Raw genomic sequence first — 18,901 nt, forward strand, 5'->3', positions numbered from 1 at the left:
GGGTCTTGCACATTACATAAGCTCCATAAATGTGCATCGTCTGATGATCATGTCATCCAGCCTGCCCTACATTGCAGTTTGCTTTGTTTTGGGTGGCACTTGCCCCGGGGTCACAGAGCTGCCCTGAAAGGTGACAGAGCCTGGCCAGCCCTCACTGTAATACACTCTGCACCCTTCCTGCCTCCAGGCTTACAGACAGCCTAGTAACGGTTTCTGTAATCTGAGCTGTCTGCTGCTTCAGAACACATTTAGAGATCAGTAGGCAAGTCACATTTTCCGTGTTACCACTGTGGGCTAAACACAAGATGTTTTTGTGGGTGGGCAACTTTGTGTCTCCATGGACACTTTTTGGCCATACTTACATAGTTAAGAAGTTATTAAATTACATGTTTTTCCCTTCTTTTGTTAGGGAAAAATGCAAACTTCAGGAGCTTCAGATCTTCTTTTGAGGATCCCGTGGGGAGCTGGATCCTCAGATATTTAGGAGCAGACAGGTCCTCACAGGCTTCCACCTTCATCGTCTTCATCAGTCTCTGTTTATTGTGAGCTTTCAGAGCTTTTGCTGAATTTTCTTGCTATGTTCAAATCACCAGGGCCCCAAGCCTTGGACCTCTGTTGGGCTTTGATTTCATGAGAGCATGTTAGAGGTTACTCATGGAACACCTGTCAGGCCAAGGTAAAAGTGTAAAAGGTGGGTCCTACCCTGGCACACTTAGCCCGTCTTTTTAAGCTTGAAACGTTTAAAAGTGTTTAGAGATCTTGTTGACGGAGACTCTGATTCAAAGTCAGAACTTGGAGAAATTCAGATAGACATCCTGAGAATTTTCAGCAGAAAGTAATATAGGCATTTTCAGCTAGAAGGGCCATAGCACACCATTGTGCATCAATGCAGGGAACTGGGCTGCGGGAGAAAGGATGATCCATACAGTCCCAAAAGAGTTTGCCTCTTGCCAGGAAGTTGGAGAGATTGGAAATTATTGTTGTTGTATTTCGTGTGTACTTTGTTGTATATGTTAACTCTTGTACTAACTTCTAGTAAACTGTATATAGGTCTCATTCTATAACAGGGGCCCACCCATTTTCAAAGAATTCATAATAACTCATGGAGGGCTGAAGTCCTGGGTTGAATCCTGACTCCCTCTGTGAACTGTGACCTTGGAAGAGTAAACCGTTTCTTTAAACCTCAGTTTCCTCCTCTCTACAATGAGATAATAAACCAATTTCACATAATTACTGTGGGAATTAGATGAATGCGAATAAGTCACCTAGCACAGTGTCTAGTATATAATAAATACACAACAGATATCGATTCCATTTATAAAGCTTCCTTCCTCCATTTATAAAGCTAAGAGTTAAATAACCCATTCTCGTATAATTGACCATGGCTATCTGAGTCAGGTGGGCCTCACTGACAGGTGAGCCAGGATTCTAGGGCCAAATAGAGACAGACAAGATAATGGGAAAGGCTGACATCATAGGCCGTGGTATCCCTCTCTGGGGGCTACTTGTTACACTGTCTTAAGACTATTTAAATTCCATATTTGTGTCTATGTGTATATTTATTTAAAGAAGCCGTGGGTTCGCTTGGTCTTGTAACTTCCACCTTGGACAGCTGTGTCTCTGAGTTCATCCCAGGATCACAGGCTTAATGCAATGCAGCTTGATGAGCTAAGCTCATGCAGAAGCCCTGGTGAAACCCAGGCTGTTGTTGCTGCCCAGCCTCTGCAGACATCCTGGTGCACAGGTGAGAGTTGTAGGTTCAGTGTCTCTGCTGAAACCCACCTTACACTATTTGTAGGTGAGCAAGCCGTCGACAGGCTCTTTCAAGCCCTGGACTATAACATCTCTCCATGCTTTCACTGAAGGGCGTGTTTGCCCCTTCTCCCCCACCCCCTCTTCTCCTTCACTTCTTGCCACATTACCACTGTGGGCAAAGCATGGAAGGCATTTAGGTGGGTGGGCAACTTTTTTTCTTTGTGGACATTTTGCTATATTGAAATGGTTATGAAGTAACTGAATTACATAACTGTTAAAGGGTCAGCCTTTAGAGAAGACGAATGTAAGCGGTGGAGCATATGGTCTCGGTAGGCTTGGGTTCTGTTCGTCTCCCGAACAAGCCTTCCTTGTGCACAACACTGGCGTGCATTCTTTCTTCTGCCTGCCTCTGTTATTACATTGGTTTTAAAGAAACCAAAATCCTTGGTGAGCTGCCTGTAGGCATGAGGGAAGGAAGGATGAGTATTTCTGACTTTGCTTTTTGAAAAGCTTCCAAGTGTACAGCAAAGGACAGGAGACAAACAAGGAGTGGTGGTGGTTCTTGCATGTCACTTTGAATGTAACTTTGAAGCCAGGTTGTCCTAGATGGCTTACGGTTATAGGACAGTTGTCTTAAAAAACAAAAACTAAAACTGCAGCACATAGACACCAACACAGATGAGCAAATGCTAAATTGCCATGTAATGCAAGTGATTGATCAGATGTATAGCACTGGTGAAAGGTTCCTCCTGTTTTGCCAACCTCTTGAAGGAATCTCAGTAGACTTACAAATTCAAATGTTTATGTTTCATCATTTAACAGTGGTTCTTTATTTTACCTTTTTAAGGACCTAATAAGTCAGACAATGACACAAGATTTGGAGAGCTGAAACATTTCTAAATTATATTAAGATCACTACTGCTTGAGGTATTTATTTGCATTTTATGGGGAATTTCTTAAGCAACCTGAAATTTTTTGTTTTGTTTTGTTTCGTTTCATTTTGTTTTGAGTCAGTGTCTTTCTTTGTCACCCAGGCTGGAGTGCAGCCTGGAGTGCCGCAATTATAGCTGACTGCAGCTTTGAATTCCTGAACTCGAGGGATCCTCCCACCTCAGCTTCCCAAGTAGCTGCAACTACAGGCACATGCCACCATGCTTGGCTAATTAAAAATATTTTTTTTATAGAGACGGGACCTTACCATGTTGCTCAGACTGGTCTTGAACTCCTGGCCTCAAGTAATCCACCCACCTTGGCCTCCGAAAGCACTGGGATTATAGGCCTGAGCCATTGCACTCGGCCTAAGCTGAAATGTTTTGGTTTCTAAAAGTCTCCATGTGTGAGAAAAAAGAACTGTAGGTCTTTGGACCATATCAAAGTTTTATTTACATATCCCCCTCTTCCCTACACCCAAAATTGAATGTAGAAGAAGTGAGGGTGTTGCAAATACATGTGACAGTAACAAACTTCTAATGAGGTTGAACCTTTACAGCAGCAGTGAAGCCATGAACGATCTGTTCCGGATGTCCTAGAGGAGCCCTCATGCCTTACAGAAAGTTCTAGCCCTATGCAGCCAACACACACCCGTCTTTGTTCAGATGTCACCTTGGTGGCACAGTGCAGATCCAGGGGACACCTGTGCCTCTGAGGCCGTGGGGGAGGGTGTGCTGTGGAGAGACCTGAGGACTCTGGTAGCGCCCTCCTTCACAAATGTGTGTACATTGTGTGGCACTTTATTGCTAGGGTGGCATTTGAAATTTCGTTTATTTCTAAAAACCAACAGAGCCACACTTCAAGTGGACACTATTTTTGATTCAGGGATCACTGTCTGAGAGCATCAGTGTATTTCAGTCCTAAAAAGTTTTATAAATTCTGCATAAGGTCGTATAAAGGTGTTTAGGTTTGTTACCCCGGATAATGGCAATTCATTTGGAGAAGAAGCCTTTCACGACGCTTCCTGATGGCACCTTCTTTGAAGGAGAGTGGCCTTGCATCAGCCTGTGTTCCTTAGGCAGCTGGCATCCCTTCATTTCATTTTGTTCATTTATTTATTTTGAGACAGGGTCTTGCTCTATTCCCCAGGCTGGAGTGCAGTGGCACGATCCTAGCCCACTGCAGCCTCGAACTCCTAAGCTCAAGTGATCTTTCCGCCTCAGCCTTTTGAATATCTGGGACTACAGCCACATGCTACCACACCCGGCTAATTGTTTGATTTTTCTGCAGAGACAGAGTCTGGCTGTGTTGCCTAGGTTGGCCCTGAACTCCTGGACTCAAGCGATCCTCCCGCCTTGGCCTCCCAAGGTGCCGGGATTACAGATGTGAGCCACTGCACCTGGCCTGGCATCTCTTTTAAAAATGGCTTATTAAATATGGAGTTGATATAAGCAAATATGTATAACCTATGTGTGAGGCATTAAAATCATCAAAATCCAGTGGATGCTTATGTCCCCACTACCCAGTTCCAGCAGAAGAATATTCCTGTCATCTTCCACTTCCCTTACACAGACACATCTTCTTTCTCTAACTGGATGACTCTGCCTGCACGATACACCTGAGTAATGATGTGGTTTTCCCTCCGCAAGGTCCCGAGGAACCAGAGGTAGCTCCGTTTTGGAAAGAGCTTCCCGGTTGCCCGCGGGTTATGAAGTCTGCTGGTGAGGCTTCCTTAGAGTCTGAATGTCTCTGGTGGCCACCTGTGAGGTGCAGTCACTGTGTTTGGGGAGGGCGGCCCATGAATGCCTGGCTTCCACACAAGCAGTGTGGTCCTGGAGGCACACGTGGGGTCCCTGGAAGGAGTGCAGTTTGCAGTTGTTGAGGCCCCACAGGTGGGAGAGTATTTCCCTCTAGCTACCTTTAGGTCTTTATATGACATTCTGTTCTTATAACATGTCTGGACATGACTTTCTTTTCTTTTTTTTTTTTTTTTTTGAGACGGAGTCTCGCTCTGTTGCCCAGGCTGGAGTGCAGTGGTGCGACCTCAGCTCACTGCAAGCTCTGCCTCCTGGGTTCACGCCATCTCCTGCCTCAGCCTCCCTAGTAGCTGGGGCTACAGGCGCCCGCCACCACGCCTGGCTAATTTTTTATATTTTTAGTAGAGATGGGGTTTCGCCGTGTCAGCCAGGATGGTCTCGATCCCCTGACCTTGTGATCCGCCCGCCTCGGCCTCCCAAAGTGCTGGGATTACAGGCGTGAGCCACCGCGCCCGACCATGACTTTCTTTTCTTTTTGTCCTGTTTGTTATTTTGTGAGATTCCTAGTCTGTGGATTGGTGCCTTTCAGCAGTCCTGGAAAACTCGCAGATTTTCAAGATCTCCTCACACATTGCCTCCGCCTTGGTCTCATCATCCTCCTCTTGTGATGAGTTGTGGGTTAGACCTTCCCACTCTGTCCTCTGCACTCCTTCTCTCTCTTCTGTATTTCCCATCTCTCTGCTTTTACATTCTGGATAACTTCCTACAGTCATTAGTTCACTCCTCAGCTCTGTCTCGTGTTATTAGACCCATCCAGTAGGTTTGTGTCTCTTGTATTATATTTTTCATTCCAGAAGTTGTATCTGTTCTTTTCAAATGGGATTGGTCATTTTAAAAAGTCATCTTTTTCCTTATACAAAGTTTCCAGTGTCTTCTTTTCTTTTTAAGCTATTACACATATTTAATTTTACCCACTCTATTTGATATTTCCCACATCTGAAGTCTTTGCAAGTCTAATTAAACTTCTGTGTTTATGCTGGATCTCACTCATGGTGCTTTGTTTCTTGTTTGTTTTGTGATTTTTTTTTTTTTTTTAAGTGAGCTTGTAATTCTTAGAAGTACATCTATGGAAACTCTTGGCCTAGGTTGAAGGTGGGTTTCTCCAGGGGGTCCATGCATTTATATCCACCAGATGTCTTGGAAACATCCGCAGCTTTGACTATTTTCTATTACTGGCTTCGGTGTTTTTGACTCACCCAGAGAGTATGATTTTAGTTTATAAACCTCCTTATGGGCAGACTTATGGTTACAAATTCTCATGGGTGGAGATAGTTGTTCCCATCCTCTCAAGACTAGTCGTTTTCCTTGCAGGCCGCTAGGGTAGGAAGGGCCTCGGAGATGGATTTATTCCTAGTTCACCATTCTACGGAAGATATAATTTTGTGAAGACCCAGCTTTCTCCAGCAGCAGTGTTTGTTATGGGATCCCCACAGTGGAAATGCCCTAGGCTTTGTCTCCCGTCTGCTAGCTGCAAGAGTGTATTAAAATGGAAGCTCAAATTCATTGCTTTGGCAAATACTTTCGAAGCAGAAACCTTGAGTGCTGAATGAACTCTCTAAGTTCCTGCTTTCCTTAGCTCATGGGCTCCAAGTATTGCTTACTTTTTCTTACTGTCATTTTAAAGATTATTTTATCCAGTGCTTTAGTTGTTTCCAGCAGACGGTTCCTCTGGGGATCTCACTCACTGTTGCCAGACATGAAACTCACCATCCCTCTAGTTCCAGAAACATGTGGCGTCAACCTACGTGGCTCTCCCTGGTGTTCCGGAGGGAGCCGGGGAGCTGGGGTCAGCTCTTTCCCTGTCTGCCTTGGGTTTCCCTTCTTTTCATTGATTTCCTCAAGGGGATGCTTACCTTTTCTAAAAAGACTTGACAACTTCCAAAGGTTAGCAGAAATGGGCCAGGCGCAGTGGCTCATGCCTGTAATCCTAGCATTTTGGAAGGCCGAGGCAGGCAGATTGCCTAAGCTCAGGAGTTCGAGACCAGCCTGGGCAACATGGTGAAACCCCAGCCCTATTAAAAAAAAATACAAAAAAATTAGCAGGGTGTGGTAGCGTGCACCTGTAGTCTCAGCTACTCGGGAGGCCAAGGCAGGAGGATTGCTTAAACCCAGGAGGTGGAGGTTGCAGGGAGCTGAGATCACACCACTGCACTCCAGCCTGGGTGACAGAGAGAGACTGTGTCTCTAAAAAACAAAAACGTTAGTAGAAATGAAAATTTCCACCATACCTCATGTTATCTCAGGTAAATACCCCAAAAGTGCTGGTTTACCAGCTCATATTGATTTTTCATTTTCATGAGCTTCAAATTTTCTGAGGATATTTTATAACTAAGTCCTGTTGCCTCAAGTCTATGCTGTTAAGTACAAAAGCTTAAAGTTTAAAACATACTTGGAATTTGCTACGTAAAATGTGCACTAGCTACAGGTGCATTTAGGTAATGAATACACACGAAAAAGAGGGTAGACCTGTGTGTGCCCTTGAGAGCAAGGAATTTTCTCAACCATAAGAATCCTGTATAGACCCTATAATTTGCCAGTTCTTTTTTATCACACACTTGTTAGGGGATTGGGCAATGAAATGTTGCTGGTAATTCTTCAGAAGAATTCATGGGGATGAGTCGAATTTTCACCGTTTAGTTGGAGGCAGCTTCCCAAGTCTGCTAAAGCCTGTCTTCAGCTTCCGCTGAAAGTTCGCCCTGTTGGCATCCTCTGATCGAGAGGAACGAGAACCTTGAATAATAGCAGTGGGGTACAGAATAACCATCACCCCAGGCTCTAGGGTGATTCTTCCTAAATTGCACTTTACATATCTTTAGTGCTCCGTTTGCTGAGATATTAATACATGTCTCTTGACAAAGGAAGTGCCATATTCAGACAGAGCGGGAGGACATCGTATACACGGCCCAGCTGCCTGGAATGTCCACACAGGAAGTGCTCGGGGCAGCTGCTCTTTAGGATGGGAGACTCAGAGGGAACAACTTAAAAATACCCGCAGGCTGGGCACAGTGTCTCACACCTATCATTCCAGCACTTTGGGAGGCCAAGATGGGAGGATCTCTTGAGCCCAGGTGTTCAAGACAAGCCTGGGCAACATAGGGAGACCTCGTCTCTACTAAAAATTAAAAAATTAGCTGGGCGTGGTGGCAGGCGCCTGTGGTCCTACCTACTCAGGAGGCTGAGGCAGGAGGATCACCTGAGCCTGAGAGTTAGGGGCTGCAGTGAGCCCTGATTGTGCCACTGCACTTCAGCCTGGGCATCAGAGCGAGACTCTGTCTGAAAAAAAAAAAAATGCCCTCACATTCACATGAGATTAAGAAGACAAGACAGGAAAGTCTTTGTCAGAGAATGCAAGGGATGTTGCTGTTGGAGAATACATCCCCACCCTCGGCACCTCTTGGACAGGCCACTGGAATTCGTCTTCCGGAAGACTCGCCATTGGAGGTAGCCTATTGAATGCCTTGCAGAGTCAGAAAGCCCGTTAAACTTTGCTTAATGAGTCAGTCTCCCTACTGTTGTAGCCTTAGAGTCCTTTTTGTTTTTAGAAAAAGACTCATTAGCAGCTTGCAGAACACATGTCCCATGAAGGGCAGTTTGGGAGAGATGCCGACCCAACCGACTCTTGATCGCTGGCACTTATGCAGCCTGGCTTTGCAAGCTATGAGGACGTGCACACTTGGGAATTGTTCTGTGTGTTAACCATGAATATTTGTTTACAAAATTTGGTTGAGAAGATTAATTACCTTCTTGTTAAGCATATTTACATGATTAGACTATTTTATGATTCGCTACAGGTGTAAAAATCAGCCTGTTGTGGAAGAAGATTGGAGTCATTAGGAGCTTTTGCGCCTGCTCTCATTAGAGATGGGATAGAGCAAAACAAACTAGGAGAGTTGAAAGTATGACAGATTGCCTTATTAATGTCCTCTGTGAGTACCTGTGCTGGATGGATTGCCAGTGGAATAACTCGGGAGGTAGTACAAACCCACGAGATGACAGTCATCCTCTGTCATTGCTCTCTTATGATATGAGTGGCGTGAGGAGGAAGAAGGGAGCAGTTGCTGCATTTGATTTGGAAACTGAAGTTGTCACTGGGTCTGTTCCATGAGCACGTGACAAGGAGTCATCTGAGCTCTCTCTCAGCCATGTTGCTGACTTGCTCTGTTTTGGCATACAAAAATTATCTTAAATAGGCTTGGCGCGGTGGCTCAAGCCTGTAATCCTAGCACTTTGGGAGGCTGAGGTGGGCGGATCACGAGGTCAGGAGTTCGAGACCATCCTGGCCAACATAGTGAAACCCTGTCTCTACTAAAAATACAAAAAAATTAGCAGGGCGTGGTGGCGGGTGCCTGTAGTCCCAACTACTCGGGAGGCTGAGGTCGGAGAATGGCGTGAACCCGGGAGGCAGAGCTTGCAGTGAGCCGAGATGGTGCCACTGCACTCCAGCCTGGGGGACAGAGCCAGACTCTGTCTCAAAAAAAAAAAAAAAAATTATCTTAAATAGGGACATTCCTGTAAAATGAGAATGAGATATATGGAAAAATAAGCAAATTATAAAAAGAGTAATAGACATTACTGGCACTGTAATTTGAAATCTAGTAGCCATCTCTGTTTTCTCTGAGGCTGGTGAGTAATCAGCTCCAAGACTTGGTTTTGTCTCCATGGCAAGTGGCTGAACGTGCAGTGCCCTGGTCTCCTGTCTGCAGGTGGGCTAACAACACTAGCGCTTACTTTGCAGGGTTATGGTGAAGTAATTCACGTGAAGCTCTTAGTTAACAAATGCTACTTGTTGATCATGTTTGTTTATATCATTTTTTCCCCTAAAGCAGTATTTTGAAAACTGGAAAATATTTCCCATCTGTTTCTTTTGTTTAAGGTAATAAATGCTGTGGCATTCCATTGCCTTGCTTTTTAGCAGTGGCCGGCCAGGCTGACTTCTTGCTCTCTGGACAAGCTGCATAATTCTTTACTAGCCTGTAGCCTTGCTGTTTTCTGGAACCAAAGGACCTCTCCTCCTGCTATCCAGGCAGACCCTTGAAAGTGGAACATTATCTATACATGATTCTAGAAAATCTCCTACAACAGACCTTTTTTTTGTTTTTTGTTTTTTTAACATTTGTGTAGCATTACACTGCACCCTCATCATATAATGTTGCTTAAGAGCATGCCTTTTACATATCTTTCCCCTGCAGGTCCTTGGAAGGGCCGGTCTGCACATCTTGTAACTGCACTGAGTGGTCCTAAGGGGTTGTTTGTTTGTTTAAACTGCAAATGCGGTCTGTTTTCAGAGGTGTGACTGACTTGCTGGGCTTCGTGTCCTGGAACATGGCACCTGCTTGAAATCCTCAACAGTCTTTGTCCTGTGTCATCCGGGTAGAAGCTTACATGCTACAAAAAAAGGACTAGAATGATATGGCATCAGACACAAAAGCCGTATCTGGAATGTTTAGCTCTGTCTTTTTTATCTAAGCCGAATGTGTTTTCTACTCTTTTAAATGAACCTAACACTTAAAAACCCAGCAGCAAATCCTAGGGTGTTTTGGCGCTTGGGGGGGTTTTAGTCAGAAATTCATTGTCAGCTTTTTGCAAATATTTGATGGTGTTATCTTAAATGTATGTACGAAGTTTGTAAAGGTGCGTTTAATGCATTTATGAGGTGCTGAGAGTGGATGCCCCCACCTGTCATTCCAGCCTCACATCCCCACCTTCTCGGCTCTGTCCTTTAGCCCAGATCCAGCTCCCCAGAAGCAGGAATGCTGTGCCCCCGGCAACATTCTAGATAGCCTGTGCCTGTGGGGGTCCCAGTGTCCACAGCAGGCTCCTCTTGGTGCCCCCACTGTGTGCGAGGCAGACTCTGAGACCATCCCCAAGACTCCCACCCCAAGATGCACACACCCTGGGTGGTCTCCTTTCCTGGGTGGGGTGGGACTGGGATGAGGTCAGATGGGTATTCTCACATTGGGGCGCATTCAGTGACCTAAGTAAAGGGATTTGGCAGATGTAATTGACACCCCCCGATCAATTCATGAGAATGGAGATTGTCCTGGGTGGGCCTGGTCTAATCAGTGAGTCTTTAGGGGGACATGCAGCAGCCTCAGACACCCTCCTGCTGGCCGTGAAGAAATGAGCCACACTGTTGGGAGGGGAGTGGGCCACATGGCGAGGAAACAGCGACCCCAGCCCTGCAATAGCAAGGGACTGAATTCTGCTGACGGTATAGGCGAATGCTGAAGAGGACCCCAGGCCTGGAATGAGAGTGCAGCCCGCCTTGATCCCAGCCTCAGGAGAGCCTGACCCGGGCTGACGGCTCAGTATTGTTCTGAGCTGCTGGGTTGTTGATGTCTGCTGGGCTGTGGTAGAACATAGTCTCCTGGGCTCTTCAGAGCCGCTGGCCGGAGTGTCTCCGCATTTCTATGCTGTGTGCCATGCGGTTGCCTCCCTGGCCACTCCCCCTAGTATCTGGATGACACCTGCCACAGACCTTTTCTATGGGGACCGCTTTGCCTTCCCAGGTGGGCCATTTGGGAAGGATTTGGACTGACCCCGGTGGGCTCTCCCTGGTGACACGAACCTTTTGCTGTGGCTGACTCTAAGGTTAAGGTGGTCCCAGCCCCACCCTTTGCAGCAGGAGACAGCCCGTCTCTCTGGGTCTCTAGCATTCTTGGGTGAGGATCAGGCCACAGTCCATGAGCCTCTCTGCCTTGTTAGGAGTTTTTTGGCTGGTGAACCTCTCTCTGCCTTGGCCTGGACACAGGAGAAGGACCATTTACTCTGTCCTTGGAGAGGGGTCCTAGCGTGATCCTCGGCACAGATGCCTCAGAAGAGCTTCTCTTCACAAAGGCATCTCTGGCTGTCAGCACCTCGGTCTTCCAGGTCGGGACCCCCGACTTCCCTTGGGACTGAGAGGAGCCTCAGAGCACAAGGGAAGCCCCTTCTGAATTAGGACCGGGCCCTGCTGCATGGTAGAGAAGAACCAAAGGGTCTTGGGTTGGTTTTTATTTTACACTTTCCTTTGAAAAAACACACATGATCAGCACCCTCGCTTTGATGTGTTATATTGATTGTATCTTGATACTTCCTTCGAAACTTAAAATTACACATTCTGTTACACCTGTTTAATTTTTTCTAAAGAAAAATGCAGGTTTTTTATGCTTAATAAAATGAAGTTAGTTGAGTAGATGCAAATCTCTTCACCCAGGGCTTTGAAAAAAAAATTTAAGCAGAGTGGTTAGTCTATCATCTGGGAACAGAGTTTGAAGGAAGGCACTAAGTTGCCTGGTCACCTTATTACTAAGAAGGAAAGTTACTGTCTGTATCAGTTAGCTAGTGCCTCAGTAATGCTGTGTAACAAACCACTCCCAAGCTCAGTGGCTTCAAACAATAACCATTTATTATGAATAGCTCACTAAACATCACTTTCACCTATCTTTGCTCCAAAACCCGCTCATTCCAGCAAAAGCCGAGACAACCAGATCACATGGAATGAACTGTGCGTATTTCAGCTCCCTGCAAAGGAGATGTGGCTTCATGCAGGGTCCCCAGAATGGAAGCCTTGCGTTTTTCTCCACATCAGAACTAAGCCCACGATTTTATCCTGAGCTTCTGAAGCTTTAAGTGTGACTTGATCTTCTTGATCTTAAAAAGAATTAAAATGCCAACTAAGTTGGCGTGTGTCACTCTCCATCTCGCCCCAGTTCTAAATTAAGGCTGCCCTAGTTAAAGCTGCTTATATCTTCACTGTGCCTGAGTGTTAGAAGAGCTTAATTACAATCCCTGCAATTGGTTTGGGAGTGTGCGTGCGCCTTTGCATGGATGTGTGCGTGCTTGCGGGCAGGCACAGACACACGTGTACTCAGGTCTAGGTGCAAGGACTAAATTCATCTGGATACAGTGCTTTGTGATGAAGTGGGAGTGGCGTGGGAGCTGGCAGACCTGTGTGTTGAGCCCTGACTCTCCCACATATGATTATTTTGACCTTCAGCAAATGACTTAATGTCCAAGAGCTTGGGTGTCCCTATTTGTAAAATAGAGACACTGACCTTAAGCTCTCTGTTTTTCTGGGAGAATGAAGAGCATAGACCAGCACCTGACACACAGTGAGCATCATCCCCACGCCCTGAGTCCATTCTGCAAATCTCACATTTAAACACGCTAAAGTCAACCTCTGCCTTTCAGACCACAGAGCTGCTTCTAGATCCTGGCCATCCTGGACACCTGGAGAACTAACCAGTCGGGATCTCCGGGAAAACATGGGCATTCCCATAAACTTGATTGGTTCTGCAGAAATCTGACCAATGTCACTGGAAGTTGATGGGCGTGCTTCAGGGGGCTGAAATCCTGTTTCAAATCTGTGTTGTGTCTAGGAAGGTCCTGGCATCTGCTGGGGTGACCCACAAAAGGCCCAGCCTCACTGGGCTTGAGGAGGCCCTGGAAGCAGAACGTGAGCAGAAGAGCAGAGCTGGGTGGGAACCAGAACTCCCGCTTGCCTGTGCCTGGGTCCCAGAGAGAGTGGCACCTGTAAGTGGAAAACTAAAGCCCTTACTTAGCAGACTATGAGACGTGCTGTGCCCACTCTAGGGGGCGGAATGACCAGAAGGAGCGGTTCTTCTCCCACCTGTACCCTGGGCCATGTACCCTAGTGGGGCCTCACCACCCCCTTTATCACTCTTCTCCAAAGGATATCTTGCCCCATCCTGTGTGTCTATGTGAGGTTTCTCTCTGCATGCAGATTTAGAGCAGCTTTTTCTATTTCAGAATACTTCTTAGGTATTAAACATACTTGAAATCTCATGGACTCAGTCGCAATTTGGGAATTTTATTATATTTTATTTTGGGGGGAAGGGAGCTAATTTCCTGTGGGGATTTCATGGCACTGTTATAGGCAAACACTCCCACAGGATGGATATGGGATATATCCTCAGTGTGTTTTCATTCCCCTTCGCAATTTAGATGGACAGCATCTCCCGAGCCTTCAGGATTTCTGCAGGAGCCTACTAGGCCCTCCTCTTGTCAATGAGCCTGGAGTGACTCCTTGCATTGCATGTGGTGGGAAAAATAGCCCCGGATAAGCTGGGGCATGTCATAAAGTGTGTGGAAGGGATTTTTATAATATTGGAAAACATGTAATGCACTCTGAACAGCTTTAAATGTGTGAGAAGAGAAAAAGAGATGTGTCCGTAAGAGGGGAAATGAAGTTAGCTCCAAAAACAAAGCCAGAAGTATAAAAAAGCAATTAAAAAGTCTCTCGTATTTTCGCGTTTTCTGTATCATGAGATCACTTGTGATTGAGCCATGCTTTTTAAATAATGGACAACATTTTCTCCATTGTCTTGCTTAAGCATTAACTACCATTTCTGTTTTACTCTTGTGAGGTTGTTTTTGGTGTGATTTGATCCTAGTCAGAGCAAAAATAAAATGTCAATTCTACAATGATGTACTCTATAATGTAGAAAGCACTTGCCATGTGTCATCGTTTCATCTTTATCGCATCCTGGAAGGTGTTTTTCCATTTATATGTGAGTGAGCTGGGCCTCAAAGAGGACAGGAGATTTGCTTAGGGATGTAAGGCTGAGGAACGGCAGACACGGTATGAACTAAGGCTTCTGAGTCCTGGTCTAAGGTCCTCTCCTCCTCTCCTCCTCTCTTCTCCTTCTTTTCCTCCCTTCCTCCTTCCCTGTCTTCCTTCCCTGAGTGGTTTCCTGACCCCTTTTCTGGTTACTGTCTGTCTCATGAATATAGATGATCTGGATGGGTGTATAGAATGCATGGGACTGTTGTTTGTGCTGCAGGATGAAAAGCACCCCTGTCATTTGCAGCTGCCCTTGGCAGAGAACGTTGGGCGGTGATGCTGACTGGGCTGGGACGTCATGTCCTGGTGCGGGTTCCCTGTAAGACACCATTAAGTTTCATGCTTTTACACAGCTCAGTGGAGAAGGCTGTGAGGCAGAGAAGCCAAATAAGTGAATTTAATGGTGCTCAGAAAATACCAGTTCTACAGACACTTCATGACAACCGTCACAGATCAGCCTTAGAGAGTCGTGCATGGGAAGATGTCTTAATATTGCTGATAGGGTTGTCACTTGGCATATGCCCTTGTCCTTGAATGAGGCATGAACTGTGCCTTGTATAGGAGGGCCTCCAGGCTGACACTTGGGTTTGCTGGCCTTCTGGAGACCAGGCCCTCATGGTGCTGGCCTGGGCCGAGGGAGCCTGCTGCGCACATAGCTTTTCCAGAAGGCCTTATTCTTCCCACCTCTTCTCAATCCCCGCCAAAGACCTAGCTCCAGGCTGACCCAACGTGAGCCTCTCCCCAGCCTGCAGTCCCTCACCCGCGGGCTTTCCGGCTTCTCACCTTGTTCTGCTCACTGGCCCCTCTAGGAAATTTGTGGGGACTTGGCCACATGCATGGCTACTTGGAAGAGGCAGAAGAGAGAGCTGCGCTGGAGAGAGAAATGAGGCAGAGTGTGAGAGCAAAGGGGGGCACGTAGAATGGCCCAAGCAGTCCTACATGGTCTAAATTGGTGGGTGAAAGGAATGTGAAGGACCCTGGGGACCTGCCCGAGTCCCAGGAGGACACCACGGCCTTCACAGAGGCAGCCCATCAGGTCTGGGGCTGGAGACCCCGGGCTGCCACTCCTGCAGCACCCCCTGACTCCCTCGCCATGGACATCCATTCTCAAAGCTTGCCTCCTGCTTTAGCCTGGCTTGACATCCTAGGCCAGCTGCCTCCATTTCTCTGTTGGCTCCTGCCCTCCGTGCAGGAGGCTGGGACACTCCCTCCTGGCTTCCTAGTGGCTGTCGTCTGCCTTTCTACCCAAAGATGTGGCTTCTGCACCTGGCCTCGCACTTCATTGCCTGATGTGCTGCCCTGGACAACCTACCTGGGCTTTCCTGCAGCAGCCTGGTAGCAGATTCCTGAGAGTGGGTGCTCTTCCCCACTGGAGTCTAAAAGTATATGGGGGAAAACACGGTGACTCCTAGCCCCCATCTGCCAGTAGTCTTCCTCTGCCAGCACTGAGCTGGAGACACCTTACCTGCATTACCCTGTTAGTCCTCACAGCAGAATTGAGCACCATTATTACTATTATTATTTTGAGATGGAGTCTCGCTGTGTCACCCAGGCTGTAGTGCAGTGGGGCCATCTTGGCTCACTGCAACCCCCGCTTCACAGGTTCAAGCGATTCTTCTGCCTCAGCCTCCTGAGTAGCTGGGATTACAGATGTGCACCACCACGCCTGGCTAATTTTCGTATCTGTAATAGAGATGGGGTTTTGCCATGTTGGCCAGGCTGGTCTCAAACTCCTGACCTTGGGTGATCCACCCACCTTCACCTTCCAAAGTGCTGGGATTACAGGCATGAGCCACCACGCCCAGCCCAGAGTTGAGTGCTATTATTATCATCTGTTTTCAACCTTCTCTCAACGAGGGTAGTATAATTTTCGTAAGGTTGCAAATTTATGCCACTTTCAAAAAGAATAGTTTGCTCTTCTACAACTAGCTTGTTGCAGAGTTGGATTCTGCAGTAACACCCGTGGTTCCCATTGCACACCCCACTGGCTCCTGCATAGCAGCGCTCCCCCAACTGTAGGATACATGACTCCCAGGGGGTTCCAGGAAGATGCAGATTCTGATTCTGATGTTGGGAGTGAAGCCTGGGCATCTGCCTCTCTCACAAGCTCCCAGTGATGCCCCTGCTGTTGGTCTGTGGCCCATGCTTTGGGTAGCGAGAGCTTAGATCCTCGGCCGTGGTTCTAGCTTCACAATGCTTTGAATCACAGGAGGCCAGAGACACTGGCCCAACTGATGTCAGAATGATAGGAAGTCGAAATAGCAGCATCGACTTGAAACCCTTGCTTAGAAAGTATGGAGATTAAAGATGTGTAGGGAGAACCTGGTAAAGGAGCTCACTGTCTGATTCTGGCTCCAAGCAAACCAGAGCTTGCACTCAGCAACCCCCTCATTTGGCAGTCCTGGGCCCCCAGTTGCCCGGCACTGGCCAGATGCCCATGTACCATAGTGGTGACCTTTCAGAACTAGCTACTTGGGAGATTCAGGTTCTCTCTTTGACGTATTCCTCCCACATTCCAAAGGGAAAGGTATTCTGAAGATGGCCTTTGATGATACAAATGGTGGTGATGACTGTAAGCTACCTGGAACACTGATGCCTGTTAAAAGGAGGTCACCCACAAGTGGAAAATGAAAAAATGCATGTGGAGACCTTGGCAACCTCAAAGGCAGGCTGTCACGATGCAAGACTTTTAGAAAGCCCTGTAGGAAGCTGGAATGCCGCAGAGCTCAGAGAACTAGACACAAGTAAATAATACATGCTTTTAGGATGGGATCTATCAAGTCACTTTGTGAAGTGTGGTTTTCATAGTCATGTGGACATGGCAAGAAACAAAGGTTGAGCTGCTAACCCCTCCAGTGTGAAAAACACTGAAAAGAAAATGTAACTTTTGGATCAATAGCGATCCTATCCTTTCTCCGAATGTTGGCAGGGCATTTGAATAATGTGTGCAGAGAAGGCAGCATTCGGATGTGCTTAAACTTGTGTTTCATCCACATAGGCTGTCCACAGAGTGTGTCCTGTTGTTATGCTGTTACTGCTTTAGAGACTTCCATGGCACCATCCCATTGAGATGGAAGAGGTTCCGTTTTGAAGCACTGTCATCCTCAGATAATGTTTGCTTTCATGAAAATGATGTGTTTATCTCTGTAGTGGGAAGCTTTCTCTTTTGAAATATCTCAGGTAATTTGAGGTGACTAGGTGGTATTTCAGGGAGAGTTTCATCCTCAAATATGTGTCCTTAGAGGCCAAGTTAAAGGAAAAAAAAGATTGCCTGATCATAAAATTCACATTTGAGTCAAAAGAATTAAATTTGCCCCTACCTGTGCTTCCAGCCATGTGTCTCCAGACTCCTTGATGGCTGATTTGTGGAGTCACCGACCTGCTGCAGTAAAAAACATAAACCTCAATAAAGCGATGTGGAAATGTAGTGTACAGCTGCAGACTTTTAAAAGTAAGAAGAGGAAGGAATACATGTTCCTCTTCTTCCCCCAGAAGAAAAACAACATTGGATTCTAAAAGATGGCCTCCTCCTTTTTGCTCCCACTGAATGCCATAGCTGTTAATGGACAGTCTTAGAGGAGATGATGGGGTCATCAGTCTGTTTCTGGAGCATTCCGAGGCTTTAGATAGGGAGCAGCATGATTCTAGCAGTGCTGCATGTTCTTGGGCAGCGTGTCCTTTTAGTAGGAGTCCAAAAACATCCTGGCCAAAATGAAATGATTTCTAGCAATATCTGCAGTGAAAGCAAATTGACCCAAGGATAATCGCTCTCCCAGCAGAGAGAGGCGGCAGGGTGGGATGTGCTGGCTCAGTGAGGCACCCTGGACTCTGTGCCCACTGAGTGAGTGCTCTCATGCCCTGGCACGAAAAAACATGGGTTCTTTGTTACAGCTTGGTGATGTATGTGACATGCAGGGACCCTGCCAGGGCCCAGGGTGGACCCCCAGAATGAGAGCTGTGGCTCCTGCTGCCAGGAAGCCTGCCCTCGAGCCAGGAGGAAGGGGGTGGGGGCATGAGAACCATAACATTTGGTGAGCAGCCCCTGCAGATGTCCCAGGGTCATGGGGGTGTGGGCTGGGGGTGGGGTAGGGGGTGGTCCTGGGCAGCGGAACTTCATTTGGAAGGACTTTATTCTAAACACTTCCAAACCAAAAGTCTGGATTTAGAGTAAAGTTAAGCTGCCTCTTAACGCAGTGGTTCTCCTTCGTTTTATCTGCTGACCACACTGTGCCACCTGCAGGCTGGTCCACTTGCTGGCTGTTCCTGCACTCTACAAAACTAGAAGTTGCTATTCCTTAACCCCGGGGCCTGCCTTGGGCTCAGGACCAGCCCAGTCCTGGAGGCAGCCAAGGGTCCACAAAGGTCACATGGGCACTGGGTGGCACCAGTTCCAGCTCAAGATTAAGCCACGTGCTTGATGTTCCTTTAATACAAAGTCTGTTAAGTACGGAGACAGATGTGTGACTGTCCTACTCGTGGAATCAGACTTATAGCTTAATAATCAACACTTTGGCCATGTGCACTGGCTCACATCTATAATCTCAGCACTTTGGGAGGCAAATGCAGGATGATTGCTTGACCCCAGGAGTTTGAGACCAGCCTGGGCAACATAGTGAGACCCCATATCTACCAAAAAAAAAAAAAAAAAAAGGTAGCCTCCCAGCTACTCAGGGGGCCAAGGCAAGAGGATCACTTTAGGCCAGGAGTTCAAGGCTCCAGTGAGCTATGATCGCACCACTGCACGCTAGCTTAGGCAACAGAGCAAGACTCCGTCTTTTTTTTTTTTTTTTTTTTTTTAAAGAAATCACACTTTGTGGTAACAATGTCATGGGGA

At 46.9% G+C, this 18,901-nt stretch overlaps 1 protein-coding gene across 17 annotated transcripts in view; it reads left to right on the top strand.

Annotated features, from left to right (window-relative positions):
- LDLRAD4 (low density lipoprotein receptor class A domain containing 4) overlaps positions 1 to 18,901 on the top strand; it is a 438,552-nt gene that overhangs the window by 296,813 nt on the left and 122,838 nt on the right. The window contains exon 1 of one of the 17 annotated variants that reach the window (XM_058438674.1): positions 4,335 to 4,406. The exons of 15 other annotated variants lie outside the window; for them this stretch is intronic. In XM_058438674.1, coding sequence (XP_058294657.1) covers positions 4,394 to 4,406 — 13 coding nt within the window. In that variant the 5' untranslated portion in view covers positions 4,335 to 4,393. Of the gene's footprint in view, positions 1 to 4,334; positions 4,453 to 18,901 lie in introns of those variants that run through there. One more of the 17 variants, XM_058438687.1, reaches the window with a different exon arrangement.

This window comes from Hylobates moloch, unplaced genomic scaffold (assembly GCF_009828535.3).
Source record: "Hylobates moloch isolate HMO894 unplaced genomic scaffold, HMol_V3 SCAFFOLD_5, whole genome shotgun sequence".
In the NCBI taxonomy this organism is placed as follows: Eukaryota; Metazoa; Chordata; class Mammalia; order Primates; family Hylobatidae; genus Hylobates; species Hylobates moloch.